Source organism: Glandiceps talaboti, chromosome 16, assembly GCF_964340395.1.
Source record: "Glandiceps talaboti chromosome 16, keGlaTala1.1, whole genome shotgun sequence".
NCBI classification, from domain to species: Eukaryota; Metazoa; Hemichordata; class Enteropneusta; family Spengelidae; genus Glandiceps; species Glandiceps talaboti.
The window spans coordinates 786,727-807,052 of NC_135564.1; the positions used below are offsets into that span (position 1 = coordinate 786,727).

At 33.0% G+C, this 20,326-nt stretch overlaps 1 protein-coding gene across 13 annotated transcripts in view; it reads left to right on the forward strand.

Moving 5' to 3' along the window:
- Nucleotides 1-20,326, forward strand: part of LOC144447817 (CLIP-associating protein 1-like) — a 95,739-nt gene that overhangs the window by 40,372 nt on the left and 35,041 nt on the right. For 4 of the 13 annotated variants that reach the window (XM_078137915.1, XM_078137917.1, XM_078137916.1 and 1 more), the window contains exon 1: nucleotides 4,737-5,054. The exons of the other annotated variants lie outside the window; for them this stretch is intronic. In XM_078137915.1, the coding sequence (XP_077994041.1) occupies nucleotides 5,027-5,054 (28 nt within the window). In that variant the 5' untranslated portion in view covers nucleotides 4,737-5,026. Of the gene's footprint in view, nucleotides 1-4,736; nucleotides 5,055-20,326 lie in introns of those variants that run through there. 13 annotated transcript variants of the gene reach the window in all.

The window sequence follows — 20,326 nt, forward strand, 5'->3', positions numbered from 1 at the left end:
AATAGAACTAGACTAGAATACAAAGTTTGACGGATGATATAGTCAGATTACTTGTTGATGATTATCACTGTCTGGCCTTCTGACCACTAGCTAAACAGACCATAGGTTACTCATTGCAGTGCGGTTTATTAGCAGTGATGCTCTTTGATAGGCCTTTTCATAGCTCCACGTGTAAGACCAGTAGTTGATTTCTTTAGCAAAGGTCATGACCTCATGTCATATAGAAGCGTTTAACATCCATCATGAGGAGGATGAGACTCTGGAATGTCTACAAAATTGTAAACATCAGAAATGTTGTCTTACTTTCACACTTCAGAAAGAATGGTACCGTGTTTCTTAAAGTTACAGTGCAATTTATAATGTTGCAGTTTGAGATGGTTTATCTATCAATAGACATTGATATTTATATAGCAAATGTACATACATGTAATGTCTCAGTTTTCATCTCATCAATGATATCAGTTTCATTTCGAGATTGACACAGTCTTGTTTTGGTTCAACAACCGACAAGTATTTTGACATCCTAATTTTAAATCTTCCACATTCCTGTCCTTGAACTTAAAGTTAAAGTTTATGTATTTTCAAATCTGTCTTATACACCAATTGTTACAAGTCAAAACACAATGGGTCTAACCATCAACAGGGTTACATACCGTCTTGGTTGACAGATTTGGAGTATTTGATACTGTTAGTCAAAGAAATTTTCTCTATTTTCATTCTCAGTATCTCCTTCAGTCTTAGCAATCCTTCAATTATAAAATCAAACACTTAAAAAATGTGGAAAGCTGCAAGCCCACTAAAATGTCTAAGGACATTTTTCTATAAAACTAGACAGTAATTTTTCTTGCAAGTCAAAATGGTAAAAAAAACAAAAAAACTTCTGATTCACTTCATAGTGTGAGTAAGGAATTGGAGAGCATCAATTTTTCAGAGATTACCACAAGAAACTGCAGTTCATTTTTTTATTTATTTACTGTAGGTAACTGGTGCATCAAATATTGGCATATATGATACACTGCTTCACAAACACATGAAAATAATATGGATTGGGATATTTGGTTTTGTAATCATTCTCAGTTGTTGTTTTTTTGAAATTCATAAGTTACAACATAGATGTATGCATGTAATCAGACAGCTGCCCATGCTAGTTAGTTACATTCCTGAAATAATCTGAGCCTTTAAAATCACTCCAAATTGATCAGTTTTATGTGATTGTACTTTCAATATTGATTTCCATCAAGTTTAATTTGAAGAAATCTTGTGCTTGTGTTTAAACTTTTTTGTTCAGTAAAAAATAACTTTTCCCGGTGGACCCACTTGGTTGATGTTTGCTCACCTGGTGTTCACCTGTACTGTGTCTATCACTAGTTTGTTGTATAACGAGAGAAAACCCTTGGACAGATTTGTAAAATGCAAATATCACTTCAGCAGCAAGCTTGTGTTTGGATTGCATAGATAGGAAATGCTTGTATTTACTTTCAAACAAGTACATGTATGTACCACATCATCACATGTTAGTAGTATAGCGACAGTAAGCCATGTTGCAACAGAGCATAGCTATATCTAAAACTAAAATCCAATACTATATTTTCAGTAGATTTAATTTTCAATCAAGTGGAAAATTGGCTGTTTTGTCTGGACCCTATTTTCATCGATTTTGAAATGTTTTCATGGTAAATATAAATAAATAAGTGTTTCCATTGGAATTGTTTATATCAAAAAGCAATATATCTCTGAAAAAGTGAACATAAGTTCCAAAAGAAAATTTACAAATGTACGGTAGTATTTCATTATTTTAAAATACATCTTAGAAATAAACTTGCTTTTTCTACTGTTAAAGAAATCTCCAACCCAATATTACTGGTAGTTAAATCCAAGAACAAATCAAGAGTCAGTGTACAAATTGTTGAAATAGAGATTGAAATGTTATCCAAATTATGCCATTTACATGTAAGGACTTTGATTTCAGTTACATTTGTCTTCAGATGCATTCTACAGGAGAAATTTCATTTCTTGCTATAATAATAGAGAGACTGACAGACTAAATGTCAAAGTACTATAACATCAATTTGTCAATTTTTAGATTGATACATGTGTGTGGTTACATCATTGACCATATTCAGCACAAAGTATGTTTATAATTTCAACAATTTTAACTATCTTTTATTGTACAGCCAATTCATTAAAATCTATGTGTGAATTTCAGACCTAATAAATGTAAGATAAGTAGATAGGGTTATATGATGGAGAGATGTGAATCATCATGAAGTATATGGGTTGCTGGTTTATTTTGTATGTAACCTTTCAGGTGGTTTGATAGGCGACATCAGCTGACCAAATAGTGACATTGTAATATAATAGGAATTTCATTTTGAAATCAATATGATGTGGACCAGTGTAATATGATAGATATGCAATGATGAAGTTTTTAGCACAAGTGAACAAATTATCTGTCTGTGTACGTGTGTGTGTATTTCATCTGTCTTTCCATCTGCCTGCATGTTTGTCTGTCTATCTGTTCTGTATATTCTCTCTCTCTCTCTCTCTCTCTCTCTCTCTCTCTCTCTCTCTCTCTCTCTCTCTCTCTCTCTCTCTCTCTCTCTCTCTCTCTCTCTCTCTCTCTCTCTCTCTCTCTCTCTCTCTCTCTCTCTCTCTCTCTCTCTCTCTCTCTCTCTCTCTCACTGTCTCTCTCTCTGTGTGTAGGCAGCCATTTTGAGGTACTTTGCTATCTTTTTAGGAGCTGTTCATCATGACCCAAATAAATCCATCTCTATATTCAAACTGTTGATGTGAAGTTTTCCAGTACAAAGTGTCAGATACACACTGGAGTCTTTCTTTACCTGGTTTTGTTTTCATGAAATTTTATATACTGACTTAAAAGTTCAGACAGACAGATTTTTTGCCATGTTTTAATAGCATATCACTTTACTTTTGTACCCCATTGTGCCTTGTCAAAATAATTTAGTTTTCTTTGCATCGATTTTCCAGGCATTGTTCTCCTATAGTGGACAGGTTAGATCCCTTGAGGGTTTCTGCTAAGTTGCTCCACACACAAGACCCAGTATTTCACAATTTAGGTCGTGACCTCACAATTTAGGTCATGACCCCAGACAACCTCACTCCAGTGGAGGTGTTGTTTTTGCAGGAGCTTTATGTATATCAGGTATCAACTGTAAATATTAGTACCCACTTAGAAACTTGTCAACACATATTGAGGTAAAAAAAAAAGATATCTTTGAAGTTTGATGTTGTAAAATAGGAACGTTTCGGGGGAAAGGTTTTTTTCTAAGATCAGACCCAAATGTTGAAACCTGTCTCAAGATAAGGTAAACTTTCAAAACTGTAAATGACAATCAAAATTTGAAATGTTCTGCCCTGTTTTTGTAAAGAATGTAAAAAATTCACGCAAATATTTACAATCTGTTTAATTTTTCATCAATATCATGTACAGATGTAGCATGTAAAATGAAAATGTTAGTGTGTATAGTAATGTCCAGCCAACAAGTTTTAAGTGTTATAATGCACTATGTCAGACTAGCTCTGTAATTGAGTCTTGTAGAGTTGTTGTGTAAGGTCCGTTTGGTCAATTCTTATTTCTACTGCAACATACAAAAATTGTCATTTTAAGAAAAATATGTGCTGAACAATACATGTATTATATAGTCAGTTTTAGATGAATTATGTCATTCAGATATTATTGTCCGTTGAGAGGGATATAAGAATACACTAATTACAACTATTTTTAGTAGTTTGGTCAATATATTAGAAGTCAGCCCACCAACAAGTTAGATGTTTATCGTTAAGTAGTGACCCTTTTTTAAGTGAGTTTATTGTTGAACAGTTCACCTTTTGTGTAGAGTTCTTTTCATCTTTGAGATAAACACAGTGAATGCCATCCAGTGTAAAGTGCTGTCAGCGTTATTACTTTGCTGTGTAGGTTGACTCTATTCAGCTCAGTGTACTGGTATTTTCAAAGTCATTCATTGATCCAAATAACGTTATTATCTCCTCAAATTCAATAAAAATTCCACTTATACAATAAGTTTGATAATGACATTTTCAGACCCTCAAGACATCTACCCTCACAGTATGACATTTTCAGACCCTTACGACATCTACCCTCACAATATGACATTTTCAGACCCTCAAGACATCTACCCTCACAGTATGACATTTTCAGACCCTTACGACATCTACCCTCACAGTATATTCTTACTTATACTTGTGTATTATAAAAAGAACACATGCTAGATAATTTTGACTTTTTTATCTCTCTGAAATACAGCTATAAATAGATGTCACCTCCTACACAAAGTGCAATTCTGTTAATCATTGCATAGAATGAATTTGGCTGGGTTTTCTTTCTCTGTACAAGTTGACAGTGTTTAGCAGTAAAGTATTTATTTATTCAACCTCTATTCTTAGATTGAATAAATGTTTGTAAATATTTACACTATAGAAGTGTTCTATGAAAACATGAATATACTTAGATGCCAACTGTGGTTAAAACGGATATTCCTAATTTAGAACGAACCACTTACAAACGTGACAAATTCCTGGGTATGTATTGTTTGCAGTGTAATATATAATCAAGGGCCAAGGACACTGAATAAATGTGTCAATTAATATGATCAGGAGCCAGTGACTCTGAATAAACGTTATCGATTGATAAAAGCAGTCATGTGACTTGTTACATTTATAATGCTTGTCAGGGCACTGTGTTGTCTACAGCATTGCAGGCTATTTCTAGTGACTGCTAGATTTACCACTGTGGGGATTTAAATATTTAGATGAGATGAGAATGCGTCAGAGGTAAACGACGGCTGAGCTTCACTATTCTCAGGTATACACAATAGACAACAAGGTGACTTGACATTCAGTGGGGATTAGACTGTGGATATCTGTCATTTCACTGACTTTTATACAAGGACATCTACATTATTGTCATATCACAAATTGATGTCATTCGACTCTCTCAACATGACAGTGTATACTATCGCGTTAGTGTGATCAACAAGATATTGATATGAGTCGTATTCCAGTCTTACGTTATGGTAAGTATCCACATATAATAATCCACAGTTGTGAATATTATAGTTATGCTGTGCCCCAGACTATTGATTTTTACACCCTAGAAAATCTAATATTTTTCTTTCATGCCGTCCCAGTTTTATTGACATTCTGATGGTTGTGTTTATATGTATAGAGGTACACCACAGGTAACACATGTTGTACGTTTTTTTGTAATTACAAAATGAAATTGTCTTAAAATTTGCATCTAAACTGTTTTAGTATGTCTATATCCTCAAGCTGTATATGAACTACGCAGTAACACTAACACTGTCCCACAGCCATCTTCCTTTTTACAATTGTTATCAGTACACGGAAGATATTGCACTCCATTCAACACTCCATAGTTTGTTACAAATTCAATGGCAATGCATGGACGACCACACCTAATATCGAGAAGTCTATTTTGAAAAAAATACTAGAATGAAAATTTCTATTCAAGAGAAAAGGATGAAAAAATTTTTTATATGTTATGGCATTGTTAGAATGTTTGACAGGTGTTTGCCGACAGCTTGGTGCCTTTGTTTGTGTTTATATTGTTGTTTGTAGTCACATAAGCCATACCATTATTTTAGAGGTACGTCATTCCGCTTATAACTAAACCATTATTTTGTATGAATGTAATTCTGATTGTAACTAAACTGACTTATATCAATAATGATGCAACCATAATTTTATAATGATGTAATTTTATATTTTAGTTCAATTTTATAATGTGATTAACTATTTGTTTTAATTTTCATAAATTTCAGATCAGATTATTGCTAATAATGCAGTTACAAAATGTATCAATTTTGAAATCATTTTTCTCTGATATATATATTCTGATTCAAATTCAAATGTGAAGAGATGACATCAAAAATGAAAACATTTATTTTCAATATATTAGGATATCTGATTGTTAGAGGTGTGCCATGTTGGTGTGAAGTCCTTATCATTTAATTTATCTAATTACTGTCTTCCTAGCTACAAATAAATCATTGCATCAACATGAAATTCTTGATTAATTAAACATAGATATCAGTTTATAATTAATGATCTAATTCCTAAATCAAGGAAATCAATTTGATATTTCCTTGTAAATGTGAAGGGGTCCTTTCATGATATTTAATCTGAACGTTGTTATTCCTTGCTTGTGTGATGAGAAATGTTACACACAGCGGATTGCAGCATTGTGTTAATCGAAGTACATTTTCCTGTTATCACTTTAAAAAATGAAAAGAATGAAAATAAACTAATCAGCCGTGATTTTAGCATACTATGTTTGGCAAAATAACAGAACCTAAAAACTGTTTTCCATTTTGTTTACAATTTATCAAGATTAACATTCTACCATGTCCGACATTTTTGTACGACAGCAAAACACTTAGATTGGTGATATCAATCACAGTTAAAAGGCATATTAAATTTTGGTACCAATTTATGACTCACGAAGTGGACATTCCTTGAAGGTGTTGACAAAGACACACGTTCCTGTTATAACTGATACAAATTATCCATAAAGTCCCAATGAAAGTGTTAAAGGATTGTGCAAAAATTTGAATTCTATCCTTCAGTTTGGACGACAAGAAAAATAAATCAAGCGAAAGATTCCGATATAAAGTTACCAGATATTTCTATTTTTTTCCAATTTTGAAATGTGTTCTTATCATGGTTATAATAGATTTAGTTACAATTATATTGGCATGGAATAAGAAATTGAAGTAAGTTATGCCATTATTATCTCAGCTTGAGATGTATCGCTGGATTGATATTGAGAAAAAACTAGCTTGTATGGTGAGTGTCATTTTATTTAGAATGACAAACATTGAGTCATAGCCTCCGTATACTGAATACCAAGACTATAACATCATATGCATAGCAAATAATACAATACTAGTGTCTTAAATACAAAGTTCAGATTGTCTAGGTTTTTCTTGTTGCCCAAAATTTTACACACAAAATTTGCCAAGACTGTCACAACAGTTGTATTTGAAATATTTAAGTCTAACCAGGTTTCTTTCATGTCCAAATATTTTATTCAAAAAAATGCCAAGATGATCACATCATACATAGTTTAATATATATAGGACAACAATACCATTCTGAGAGAGACAAAGTCCAGATTGTCTAAGAATTTCTTGTTTCTCAAAATTGTATGCGAAAATTTACCGATATTCTAACATCATATGCATAGCAAATAACACAACACTAGCATTCTAAATATTAGACAAGACAAAGTCCAGATTCTGTACGTTTTTCTCATTTCCCCCATAATTTACCAAGACTATAACATTGTATGCATAGCAACTAAGACAACAGTAGTTTTATAAATTTAAAGAGACAAAGTCCAGATTGTCTAAGTTTTTCTTGTTTCCCAAAAATTGTATGTGAAAATTTGCAAAGACTATAACATCATATGCATAGCAAATAACACAACACTAGCATTCGAAATACAAAGTCCAGATTGTGTAGGTCTTTCTCATTTCCCGGTAATTTACCAAGACTAACATCATATGCATAGCAAATAATACAACACTAGTTTTCTAAATACAAAATCCAGATTGTCTAGGTTTTTCTTGTTTCCCAAAATTTTATCTGAAAATTGACCAAAACCACTATATCATCATACATAAGTATAGCAAATAACACAACACTAGTATTCTAAATATTACAGAAGACAAAGTCCAGATTGTCTAGGTTTTTCTTGTCTCCCCAAAACTGTATGTTATAATTTACCAAAACCACTATCACATCATATGCATAGCAAATAACACAACACTAGTATTCTAAATTGCACAAAACAAAGTAAAGATTGTGTAGGCTTTTCTCGGTTCCCAAAATTGTATGTTGCAATTTACCAAGACGATCACGTACACAGCAAATAAGACAACATTTAGCTTCTAAATATTTTATTAACAAAGTCTCAAAAAGTCAAAGTTTTGTTTCATTTCCAAAATTTTAGCCCAGAATGCTCAGGTTTTGTCAATTCCAAAATTTTTCTTTGAAAATTTCAATGTATTTACAATATAATTTTTTGTAAAGCATGCCTAGCAATATATACGTACGAATTGAACTTTACATGTGTAATTAGAAAATAATGTATGAATGATTCAAGTTTATCAGTTTTAAGGTAAAAATATTGACATTTCAATAGATAGTATGTATTATCATGTCCAGGTCGGCAGGTGAGAATTTTACCATCAGCTTGAAATAGCTTAGTATAGGATAGATAAATATGGTTAATTTAGGTGTATGAAAAATCAAAATTTTGAAAATATTCAAGTTTTTTCACAGTCTCCTATGTAACTATATTTGTAGAGTAAGGTAATATCATTGAAGGGAATTTTCATACATAAAATAGAAATGGACTAAAAAAAATTATGGTAAAAGAAAAATGTGTTATTTTATAACAAAATTTTGATGTTAAAAAATGAAAAAGGTGGAAGAGAAAATGTGGGTTGGATGAAATGTGATATTGTTAACAGTAAAAGCTCATATTTCATAATTTAATGTTTGCTAAAAATGTATGTCAATGTAAAGCTTGAAATTTTCTGACAGAAGCTTTCACAATACTGTATTTGCATATATTTTGATTGTAGTTCACACTGCAATGCTTTCTTGTCTAGATTATTTCACATACTCTATTCACATATATTTTGATTATAGTTCACACCGCAGTACTTTCATATCTAGATTATTTCACATACTCTATTCACATATATTTTGATTATAGTTTATACATTTTCTTGTATAGATATATTTCAAGAGATGAACACCTGTCAGAACTGATAATAAAGATTTGTTGATATACCTTGAAGCGCTACAATATATATTTTGTTTTCACTCATCAGACCATTTAACTTGCAATCTTGTCATACGTCACTGCTCATCATTATCGTAAAGTGTTTGTGCTCATTATCGTAAAGTTTTTTTTTTCACTGTCAAACTTGACATATATTTGAGTCATGATTAATCATTCATGAAATAAGAATTAATTTGATGCTGTTTTCAACCTTGATGCATAATAAAACAGGCCTGTGTCCTATGGTGACTTCACAATGTTAACTTCTCGCATGAAGGAATGGCCGATGTAATGTTTACCAAGTTTTTTCAAAAAATGCAGATTTGAGGAAGAAAAGAAAACTTGCCGAAAAATTATTGGTGTACCAGTAACTGACTAGTTTTGTTATGCTTTCACTTGTATGGCTCAGACAACTATTATAAAATCAAGATTTTGAAGAAAGAAAGAGACCTTCAGAAAAATAGAAAAAGAGCAATAATAGAAGGCATGTAGATGTACATGGAAAAACTTAAGGCAACAAATTGTTATGAAATTGTTATATTTTGACTTTTCACATATTTTTAATATGTTGAAAAATTGGTCGACAGACAAAAGTTTATACAGCATGACTGAAAAATTCAAGAACTGCTAAAAAAAGTTAACTACTTGTCAAGTTGTAAATTGTATTTTTTGCTGTATTTGTTAAATTGATACTTAGACTTCCACTACAGCTGAAAAATTTAAATTTTCACTCAAAATGTTAATCCTGTGTCAAACTCAAAAGTTGTAAAAATTGTTGTGTTCTTTATTAGACCCATTCAGTATTTAAAAGTTAACACTTAGCCTTGTCTGCAAAACAAACTAATATTAGTAATAAAGTCATATAAAATTGTAAAAATTCCAAGAACTGGAGAAAAAAGCAGCCATGTGTCAAACTATACCACAATGTTGTTGAGTTGTTACCATGTTCATACTTTATGTGTTTAAACTAATGATGAAGTGAGTACCATGGGAACATCTGGCCTACATCCCTAGTCTGTGTCGAATCTATGCACTTTTAATACATAGTCTGTGTCGAATCTATGCACTTTTAATACATAGTCTGTCAAATCTATGCACTTTACATAGTCTGTGTCAATCTATGCACAGTCTTTACATAGTCTGTGTCAATCTATGCACAGTCTTTACATAGTCTGTGTCAATCTATGCACAGTCTTTACATAGTCTGTGTCTGTGTCAAATCTATGCACTTTACATAGTCTGTGTCAAATCTATGCACTTTACATAGTCTCTGTGTCAAATCTATGCACTTTACATAGTCTGTGTCAAATCTATGCACTTTACGTAGTCTGTGTCAAATCTATGCACTTTACGTAGTCTGTGTCAAATCTATGCAGTTTATATAGTCTGTGTCAAATCTATGCACTTTATATAGTGTGTGTCAAATCTATGCACTTTATATAGTGTGTCAAATCTATGCACTTTACATAGTGTGTCAGATCTATGCAGTCTGTGTTAAATCTATGCACTTCATAAAGTCTGTGTCAAATCTATGCACTTTACATAGTCCGTCAGATCTATGCAGTCTGTGTCAAATCTATGCACTTCATGAAGTCTGTGTCAAATCTATGCACTTTACATAGTCTGTCAGATCTATGCAGTCTGTGTCAAATCTATGCACTTCACTGAAATGTAATTTAGACCTCAGAGATCTATACCTTTAGTACAACCTTCACAAATCCACAGGGTTAGGTTAATTTAAAGTACTGCCTCAGTACACACCTGAACCATACTTTATGATTATCTAGAGTCGATGGAGTGATTTTGTAACAATGCAGCCATGTATCCAAGTAAATTTGACGTTAGTAGATTAGGATGGAAGGTTTCTGATAGAATTCAACATGATTTACATGCTGATATTTTGGTTTCCTTTTTATCGCTTATTGCTAATTATTCCTTCAATTGTTTTATACACTGTTATGACATAAACCCATAACTTGACTTGTGATATCAAAATTTCCACACATAAAAGAAAATGTACTGTGAAAATGGTGAATGTGTGATGAACTAGAGTCAAATAAAAGAAGACTAAGAGACTACCTCTCAGAAAAATATAGAAAATATGAAATTATGATTTTTCCATGTCTTGTAAAAATGAGACTTTGTAAAGGCCTAGTGATTAAGTAATATCAGGTATTTTATTGTCAAAATGTGTGATGTGATGTGAAAGTCAAGGACAGGGATGAATCACTGGCTGTAAGTTGTTACCTTGATTACAATAAATCATAGTCTGACATTTATTCTCTTTCACTGTTTGTTCTACATTGATGACATTTCCTACAGTTTTCATTGATTCAATATTGGAAAATGTGTCTCAAAATTGAAAGTTAAAATTATATAGTTGTAGTTCCACCTTCACAGATATTCAAAATGTGGTATGTAGATGTTACAAATGTGCCCCTCAGAATTTCATTAACCTTCAAAGTTTTAACTTTCTCTATACCACAAATATTCAAAAAACATAAAATACTCAACAATTTTTGGCAAATTTCTCAAATATGTGCCTGAAAATTACAATCTGAAATAACCAATCTTCAAAATTTTGTTTCCCTAATAAATTGAAGTCACACTTCTTTTCTGGAAAAAAAAAGTGCAGAAAATTGATGATTTTAGGTATAATGGTGTTGAAATAAAATGATGGAATTATTACAATTGAAAAATGTGATCTAGAAGTTGTCATTATATTTGATAATTAAAACTTTTTATGAATTTTTTGCCAACTGTATGGCGCAAAGTATGGTTGTGACTATCGGTATGGTCCAATATTCTGCAGATTGTACAGGCTATAGAAATAACGTCCATATGTGTATGTGTTTGATGAATAGAGTTAGCTTGGAATATGTATTGTGTCATTTTTATATAATCATTTCCTGAGGTGGTGTTTACTCAAAGATTTCCTGAACAAAAGACTTGAAAGTGGGACAGTTTTTGGTTATTGAATCTAAAGGAAATACTGTAAACCTGGAAATGGTCGCATAAGATTTATTTTCGCTAATTTCGCTACAAAACAAAAACGCGAAAATAAGTAGTAGCGAAAATATATATTTCTGCATAATGCAATGTACCAGTATGGTTATTAGTGAAAATTAATTTTTGTGAACTCCATGAAGACTGTAAAATCGCAAAATTTTCTAGTCGTGAAAATATGCAGGTTTACAGTATGCTATTGGTACTACACCAATGGTGTACTTATAGTATTTATGTCTGAAAACAGTTTCATTCCAAAATATATTTCAAGTGAATTTTATATAAAAGGGTTATCTGAAAATGAGATTTATTTTATAGAATCAGTGTGTGTTTGGGTATTATGGTAGGACACACAATGTAGTGGTCAAATGTTTAATGGGGTAGAATTTCTCAGAGGTCACTCCAGACCATCGCTGTACAGTGTTTTGAATTTATAAGGGAAAAATATGTGTGCTACGTATTTTGTTTGTCATGAAGTATGCCGTGTGTGTGTGTGTGTGTGTGTGTATGTATGTATGTATGTATGTGTGTGCGTGCGTGCATGCATGCATGTATGTATGTATGTGTATATGTATGTATGTATGTATGTATGTATGGATGGATGGGTGGGTGGGTTTGTGTGTGTGGATGGATGGATGTATGTCTGTCTGTCTGTCTGTGTGTATGTATGTATGTATGTATGTATGTATGTATGTATGTATGTATGTATGTATGTATGTATGTATGTATGTATGTATGTATGTATGTATGTATGTATGTATGTATGTATGTATGTATGTATGTATGTATGTATGTATGTATGAACAATAAGTTGCTTAGTGTAGTGCTCTTTGAACAAAATAAAAGAATGGCAAGCCCTTTTGCGATTTCTGATAACCCTATCTCTCCCCCCCCCCCCCATGAATTAATGAAATTCACAAACCCCTTCATATTATGCAAATATGGTATCAAAGTAATCACTTTACCCAAGATCCCTTTGAACAATAGTCACCAGTTCCTCTAAGTCCTCCTGTGGAAAAGTTATAGTGACAATAATGGTACATGTATATGTGTATGTGTTACAATCAAACACCTGTATGATGGCCTCTGTTATTGATGGCATCTATTTGAAATGCTATCTTTACTGTACATCACAATTGTCTCCAGTCCAGGGTAGTGTCATGTGAAACGATATTGAACTTTTCATTAAACCTATCAGATTGGACAAGGCTGTTGCATATATATGTGTCATTCGTATTCAAATTAGATTGAGAGTTTTAGACAGACTACTTATAACACATTCCAATTATTTTCTCCATATTTGGTTTATTATTCAGCTGTTATGGTTATTCACACCTTTGTCAAAATTAATTTATTATTTTCAAAATTAATCAGATTACCTGAAATTGGTGAATTGCTCATCTGAATTTGTTCATATAGACTGAAAGAATTGAATGTGGCTTCCCTGATATCACACAGAATGGAGATTAGGTCAAAGGTCAGATGACGAACAGACAAAATGGTGATAACATGACTGAAAACAGATTAAATGTTCATTAGAATTCAAGAGATGATGTCATTCTCTAGACTGGTGATATGTGCGTTTATTGTGTTCTGTCAGCCATCCTGTGTTTATTGAATTCTCGTCACCATCTAACCTATGTGATCTGTGTTTTACACACAGCTGATATACATCACTCTTGTCTGGAGAGGATGTTGTCATAGTTACGTGACACACAGAATTTGATTATGACAGTAGTCGCATTATATATAAGCTGCAGTAATGTCATTTCTGAGGTTACATATTGAAAAATAATGATTTGGAAATGTAGGTTGTCCATAACTCAACTGTAGCCTTGCCATTTGTGGTAATTTCTTTGCTAAGGCTTCCTATATTGAAAAATAGTTATTTTTAAACGTGATTGTTTTCATCACTAAAATATGACTTTTCCTCTTTAAATCAACATTGACATTTCAGGTTCTCCAGAATTTAACTTCACTGGTTGTACAGTGACTTGTAATAATGTAATTTTGTAACTTATTTAAAAAATTGCTATTTTTAAATATTTGTCATTTAAAATGTGACCTTCTCTCATCAAACCACTGTAGATTTTGAGATAACTCAATTCCAACAATAACCTAACCTTATAGTAATTTCATTTTTAAAGGTTACCTATTTAACCAATCTGATTAAATCTGAGATGGGGTGAAATTGACTTGATGTCTTTATTTACCTCTATTTCCATTGCTTTATGTTGTTTGTTTTATTCTGGGTGATTACCACTTCCCACAATGACATAGAGCGATGGAAATAGAGGAAAATTAAGATATCTAGCCGTTTTCAGCACATCAGATTTTAATCCGATTGCTACAGTATCAATTCATATTCTGCTATTTATTAATGTTCTTTCACTGACACATTATCCATTTGTCCTGAATTATCAGTTCTTCATAAACCAAATTTCAACACTAGTCATCCACAGTTTTTATCCAATTATTTAATTTTCAAATCACTGACTGAAATATAGATTTGACAAATGTCTTCTCATTAAATTATAACCACTTCATCTTAAGTAACCTAAATTTGAGGTCAGACTTGTCATTTTGTAAACGCAGCAGCGGATGAAGGATATTGTACAGAAAATAGGATATGAACAGAATGATGAATTATTCAAGGTCAAATAAAAAAAAAACGGAGCTGACTAACTCTTAGTGATTGATTTTCATGGTGTCATTTCCCTCCTCTAGTAAATTTCCTGTCAAATACAGATTAGAGCGATTTATGTTGAAGTGTTACTGCATCTGATTTGAATCTAGTTATGGTGATTTTTAAACTGACTGATAAAAATTTGTCAGATTTGAAATGTGAACATTGAAATAGATGTGAAGGTTTGGTTGTACATACATATGTACGTACGTACGTACGTACGTACGTACGTATGTATGTGTGAAGATTTCTGTTGTGTCAGCAAAAAGAATCTAATTGGATAAAGAAATTATGTTTAAAAAAATGTATTGTTACAAAAATTTCTATAGAGGTAGAAGATTAGATAGTGGTGGAGACAAACAATTCTCAGTACATGATATAAAATTTTGTTGCCATATGTATACTTTACTATATAGCTAGAAATACATACATTTACACCTTACTATATTAGCTAGAAATACGTACATGTACACTTTACTATATAGCTAGAAATAGATACATGCACACTTTAGCTAGAAATATGTACAAACTACATGTACACCTTACTATATAGCTAGAAATACATACATGTACACTTTACTGTATATCTTTGAAGTTGTAATTTAATTTGACTGGTCTAACACAACAATATTGCATTTGGGATTAAATTAATAAAAAGGACTTTGGTAAGATTTAGTTGGTTCACAAAACAGCTGGCATTTGATCTTTACCAATAAAATGTCAAGGTACAAAATTTTGATTATTTTGTCAAATTTTATAGTGTTTGTTAAATATTCAGTCCATTGGTATTCTGCAGTTTTTTACATCAAAGACTATTTCTTTAAAAAGCTGAAATGTACATGTAGTTGTAAGTCGCGTGATATAGCCTTGTTGAGAATTTGTGACTCGAAATTCACAGCTCATTTTGAAACTAATTATGATGAATCATGGGCTATGAATAAAGTAGCATCTCAGATTACGATCCCAGGGCAGTTGTGTAATGAAATCATAAAATGTTTGGGGGTGTGATGAAATTTACAATGGCTAGATTTAATTGGAAATACTCAAATTGTATCAAGACTCAATATGAATGTCTATACCCTAAAGGCGAAACTACAAATAAATGCAAAGAGTGTATGCTATATAAATGTATATGTGGCTTCTATTCTAAAGAGTATTGAATATTGAAAAGGTATGATGGTTTTTAAATTAAAATCTATAAACTCAGAAATTTGAATCAAAACCATATCTTAACTATCTGTATTCCTTATGTTTCACAATATTTGAAATATAGGAAACTAATGTATTATAGAATTACTGCTGTGTTCACAAAAAAAGTAACTTTTTGAAAGCCATATTGTTGGTTATATTTCCACTTGCACAATGGAACGGGATTCTAACTTTGTTAAGATCTATAGCCATCAAAAAGTGTTGACGATTATTAGATATTACTGTCATATCAGCCTGTCAGCTTGGTCTTTGCTCTAACATCTGGTGTTTTTTGTTTTAACGTTTATTTGAACCGTATGGCAGTGTGGTGAAGAAATTTTATATGATGATATTTCAGAAATCTGTTGAATTCTGTACATGTACAGTATGGTTATTGATGAAGACGTGTATATCTATACATTCTTAGTATAAAAGTTTAGAAGAACACTTTCAAGATTTAGTATGAATTCTCTCTGTCAGTTTCTTCCAATTTGGTCAATTGTCCTACATCATTATCTAGCTGTTACATGTAAAAGTTTAGTTTTATAACAGATGTTGTCAACCCTTACAAGGCCTCAGTGTCTCTCCTAGAAATGTTGTTTAGTATTTGGAAAACGTTGAATGTCTTAGCAAGCAATTTGAGATCCCAATATCGTATGCAGTAATGAACATGCATGACAGTTTATCAATTGAGTTACACAACAAGATTGGACTTGTCAATTAGTTAGCCAGACATGGATAAGTTGATCTTAGGCAGTGTAATAAGTTACAATATACCTAAATCTGCTGTTGGCAAAATATACACTTTTTGTAATAATGTAATTTGCTGTTTAATTTTATATCAAATGGGGTACCGTATTATTGATCATTTAACTAAATGAAGAGAACTATACATCAACATGTCCATTTATACTCTGATAACAAAAAGGGCTGTCTTTGAAATCATTTTGCTGTCAGAGAATAATGTCAGTAAATACACGCACAGAGAGCACTTTGATGGAAATTATCACTTTCTAAGTAAAATTTTCATAATAATTTGACATTAATTCATTAAAATGTATTATTTGTATGACTCCTATCTAAAATCAAGTTGTAATTTGCCGAAAAATTACAGAAAGTAAAATTATTGTGACACGATTTTGGAGGAATAGCAAATTTGACAACCATAAGCAAAAGTTATAAATAAAAAGAATTATTTCTATGATTCTAGTCAAAACATAATTTGAACTTTTACAAAGTAACAGAAAAACAACAATTTTGATTAAACTTTTAGTGGGAAAATTATTTGCTATCTTGTGAGATAATATTTTTTATGTGACATTTGCCGACTTTTGACATCACATCATTATCAGGGATAAGTAAGTGTATGATTCTAAATCTAAATAAAGTTTAGACATCTTGAAAAATAACAGAAAGCAAGAATTTTGTTTATGTAGGTAAATTTGAGAATGCTGTGTTCAAAGTATATCATGTGTTGTGCCTCAAGAAAGATTACCAGTTAGTTCCAGATGTACGTACATACACTGTGGATTACTTCACATACATACATCAGTAGCACTATTAGCCTAGAATCCAGGCAAATGATGATTTTGAATTTTGATTTCCCCATCGCAGTGATAGAGAAATTAAAGTCAAAACTCTAATTCACCTGGATTCCAAGCTACTAATGCAATTGGTGGATGAATTTGAGAGATTTAATTTTGGAGTGAATCATGATTATGAAGTTAACACCAGATTTAACCTTGGCAATCAATCAATTCATAGAATTAAATCAAATATGTTGGTGTATGATCTACAAGTTCCTAAGTTCAACACTTTTCCTGGTTGCTAGTTTTCTGTGATATCGTGAGTCAATGAGCTGTAAAATTAGCTTTAGTTCAATACTGCCAATATCCTGACAACAAAATTACAAATTTATGCTGGAATCAATGCTGTCATGTTCTACAGTATAGCACAGTTGTCGGTCAAATTACGCTGGAACCCATGCTGTCCTGTTCTACAGTATAGCATGGCTATTTGTAGCCTGGAATCCATACTGTCCTGTTCTACAGTATAGCATTGCTATTTGTAGCCTGGAATCCATACTGTCCTGTTCTACAGTATAGCATGGCTGTTTGTAGCCTGGAATCCATACTGTCCTGTTCTACAGTATAGTATGGCTATTTGTAGCCTGGAATCCATACTGTCCTGTTCTACAGTATAGCATGGCTGTTTGTAGCCTGGAATCCATGCTGTCCTGTTCTACAGTATAGCATGGCTGTTTGTAGCCTGGAATCCATACTGTCCTGTTGTACAGTATAGCATGGCTGTTTGTAGCCTGGAATCCATACTGTCCTGTTCTACAGTATAGCATTGCTATTTGTAGCCTGGAATCCATACTGTCCTGTTCTACAGTATAGCATGGCTGTTTGTAGCCTGGAATCCATACTGTCCTGTTCTACAGTATAGTATGGCTATTTGTAGCCTGGAATCCATACTGTCCTGTTCTACAGTATAGCATGGCTGTTTGTAGCCTGGAATCCATGCTGTCCTGTTCTACAGTATAGCATGGCTGTTTGTAGCCTGGAATCCATACTGTCCTGTTGTACAGTATAGCATGGCTGTTTGTAGCCTGGAATCCATACTGTCCTGTTGTACAGTATAGCATGGCTGTTTGTAGCCTGGAATCCATGCTGTCCTGTTCTACAGTATAGCATGGCTGTTTGTAGCCTGGAATCCATGCTGTCCTGTTCTACAGTATAGCATGGCTATTTGTAGCCTGGAATCCATACTGTCCTGTTCTACAGTATAGTATGGCTATTTGTAGCCTGGAATCCATACTGTCCTGTTCTACAGTATAGCATGGCTATTTGTAGCCTGGAATCCATACTGTCCTGTTCTACAGTATAGTATGGCTATTTGTAGCCTGGAATCCATGCTGTCCTGTTCTACAGTATAGCATGGCTATTTGTAGCCTGGAATCCATACTGTCCTGTTCTACAGTATAGCATGGCTATTTGTAGCCTGGAATCCATACTGTCCTGTTCTACAGTATAGCATGGCTATTTGTAGCCTGGAATCCATACTGTCCTGTTTTACAGTATAGCATGGCTATTTGTAGCCTGGAATCCATACTGTCCTGTTCTACAGTATAGTATGGCTATTTGTAGCCTGGAATCCATACTGTCCTGTTCTACAGTATAGTATGGCTATTTGTAGCCTGGAATCCATACTGTCCTGTTGTACAGTATAGCATGGCTATTTGTAGCCTGGAATCCATACTGTCCTGTTCTACAGTATAGCATGGCTATTTGTAGCCTGGAATCCATACTGTCCTGTTCTATAGTATAGCATGGCTATTTGTAGTCTGGAATCCATACTGTCCTGTTCTACAGTATAGCATGGCTATTTGTAGCCTGGAATCCTTACTGTCCTGTTCTACAGTATAGTATGGCTATTTGTAGCCTGGAATCCATACTGTCCTGTTCTACAGTATAGCATGGCTATTTGTAGCCTGGAATCCATACTGTCCTGTTCTACAGTATAGCATGGCTATTTGTAGCCTGGAATCCAAACTGTCCTGTTCTACAGTATAGCATGGCTATTTGTTGCCTGGAATCCATACTGTCCTGTTCTACAGTATAGCATGGCTATTTGTTGCCTGGAATCCATGCTGTCCTGTTCTACAGTATAGCATGGCTATTTGTAGCCTGGAATCCATGCTGTCCTGTTCTATAGTATAGCATGGCTATTTGTAGTCTGGAATCCATACTGTCCTGTTCTACAGTATAGCATGGCTATTTGTAGCCTGGAATCCTTACTGTCCTGTTCTACAGTATAGTATGGCTATTTGTAGCCTGGAATCCATACTGTCCTGTTCTACAGTATAGCATGGCTATTTGTAGCCTGGAATCCATACTGTCCTGTTCTACAGTATAGCATGGCTATTTGTAGCCTGGAATCCAAACTGTCCTGTTCTACAGTATAGCATGGCTATTTGTTGCCTGGAATCCATACTGTCCTGTTCTACAGTATAGCATGGCTATTTGTTGCCTGGAATCCATGCTGTCCTGTTCTACAGTATAGCATGGCTATTTGTAGCCTGGAATCCATGCTGTCCTGTTCTACAGTATAGTATGGCTATTTGTAGCCTGTAATCCATGCTGTCCTGTTCTACAGTATAGCATGGCTATTTGTAGCCTGGAATCCTTACTGTCCTGTTCTACAATAAAATTGCATACACTGTAATGTAGAAGATAGATCCTGATTGAGGTCAAAGTTCATAGTTGTGCTATCTCTATCTCATATATGGAGTCATTTCATGTACACTATAAACCATAATAAGTGTGATTCAGGTACAGCTGGATGACTGCCTCCCTAGAGACTGACAATATAACCTTGATATATGTATTCACTTGACTTGGCAGTACAATATCAAAAATATGAAAAGGTTGATTAAAATAATAAGTAGAATATATGGTATTAAGAATAATAACACATATACACATAGTGTAACTGTTATAGAATATTGTACAACTGAAGGAGAATTGTTGTGTTTTATGAATTGATATGATAAAGTTATGTATACAGTATAGGAATAATGATGTATGTTG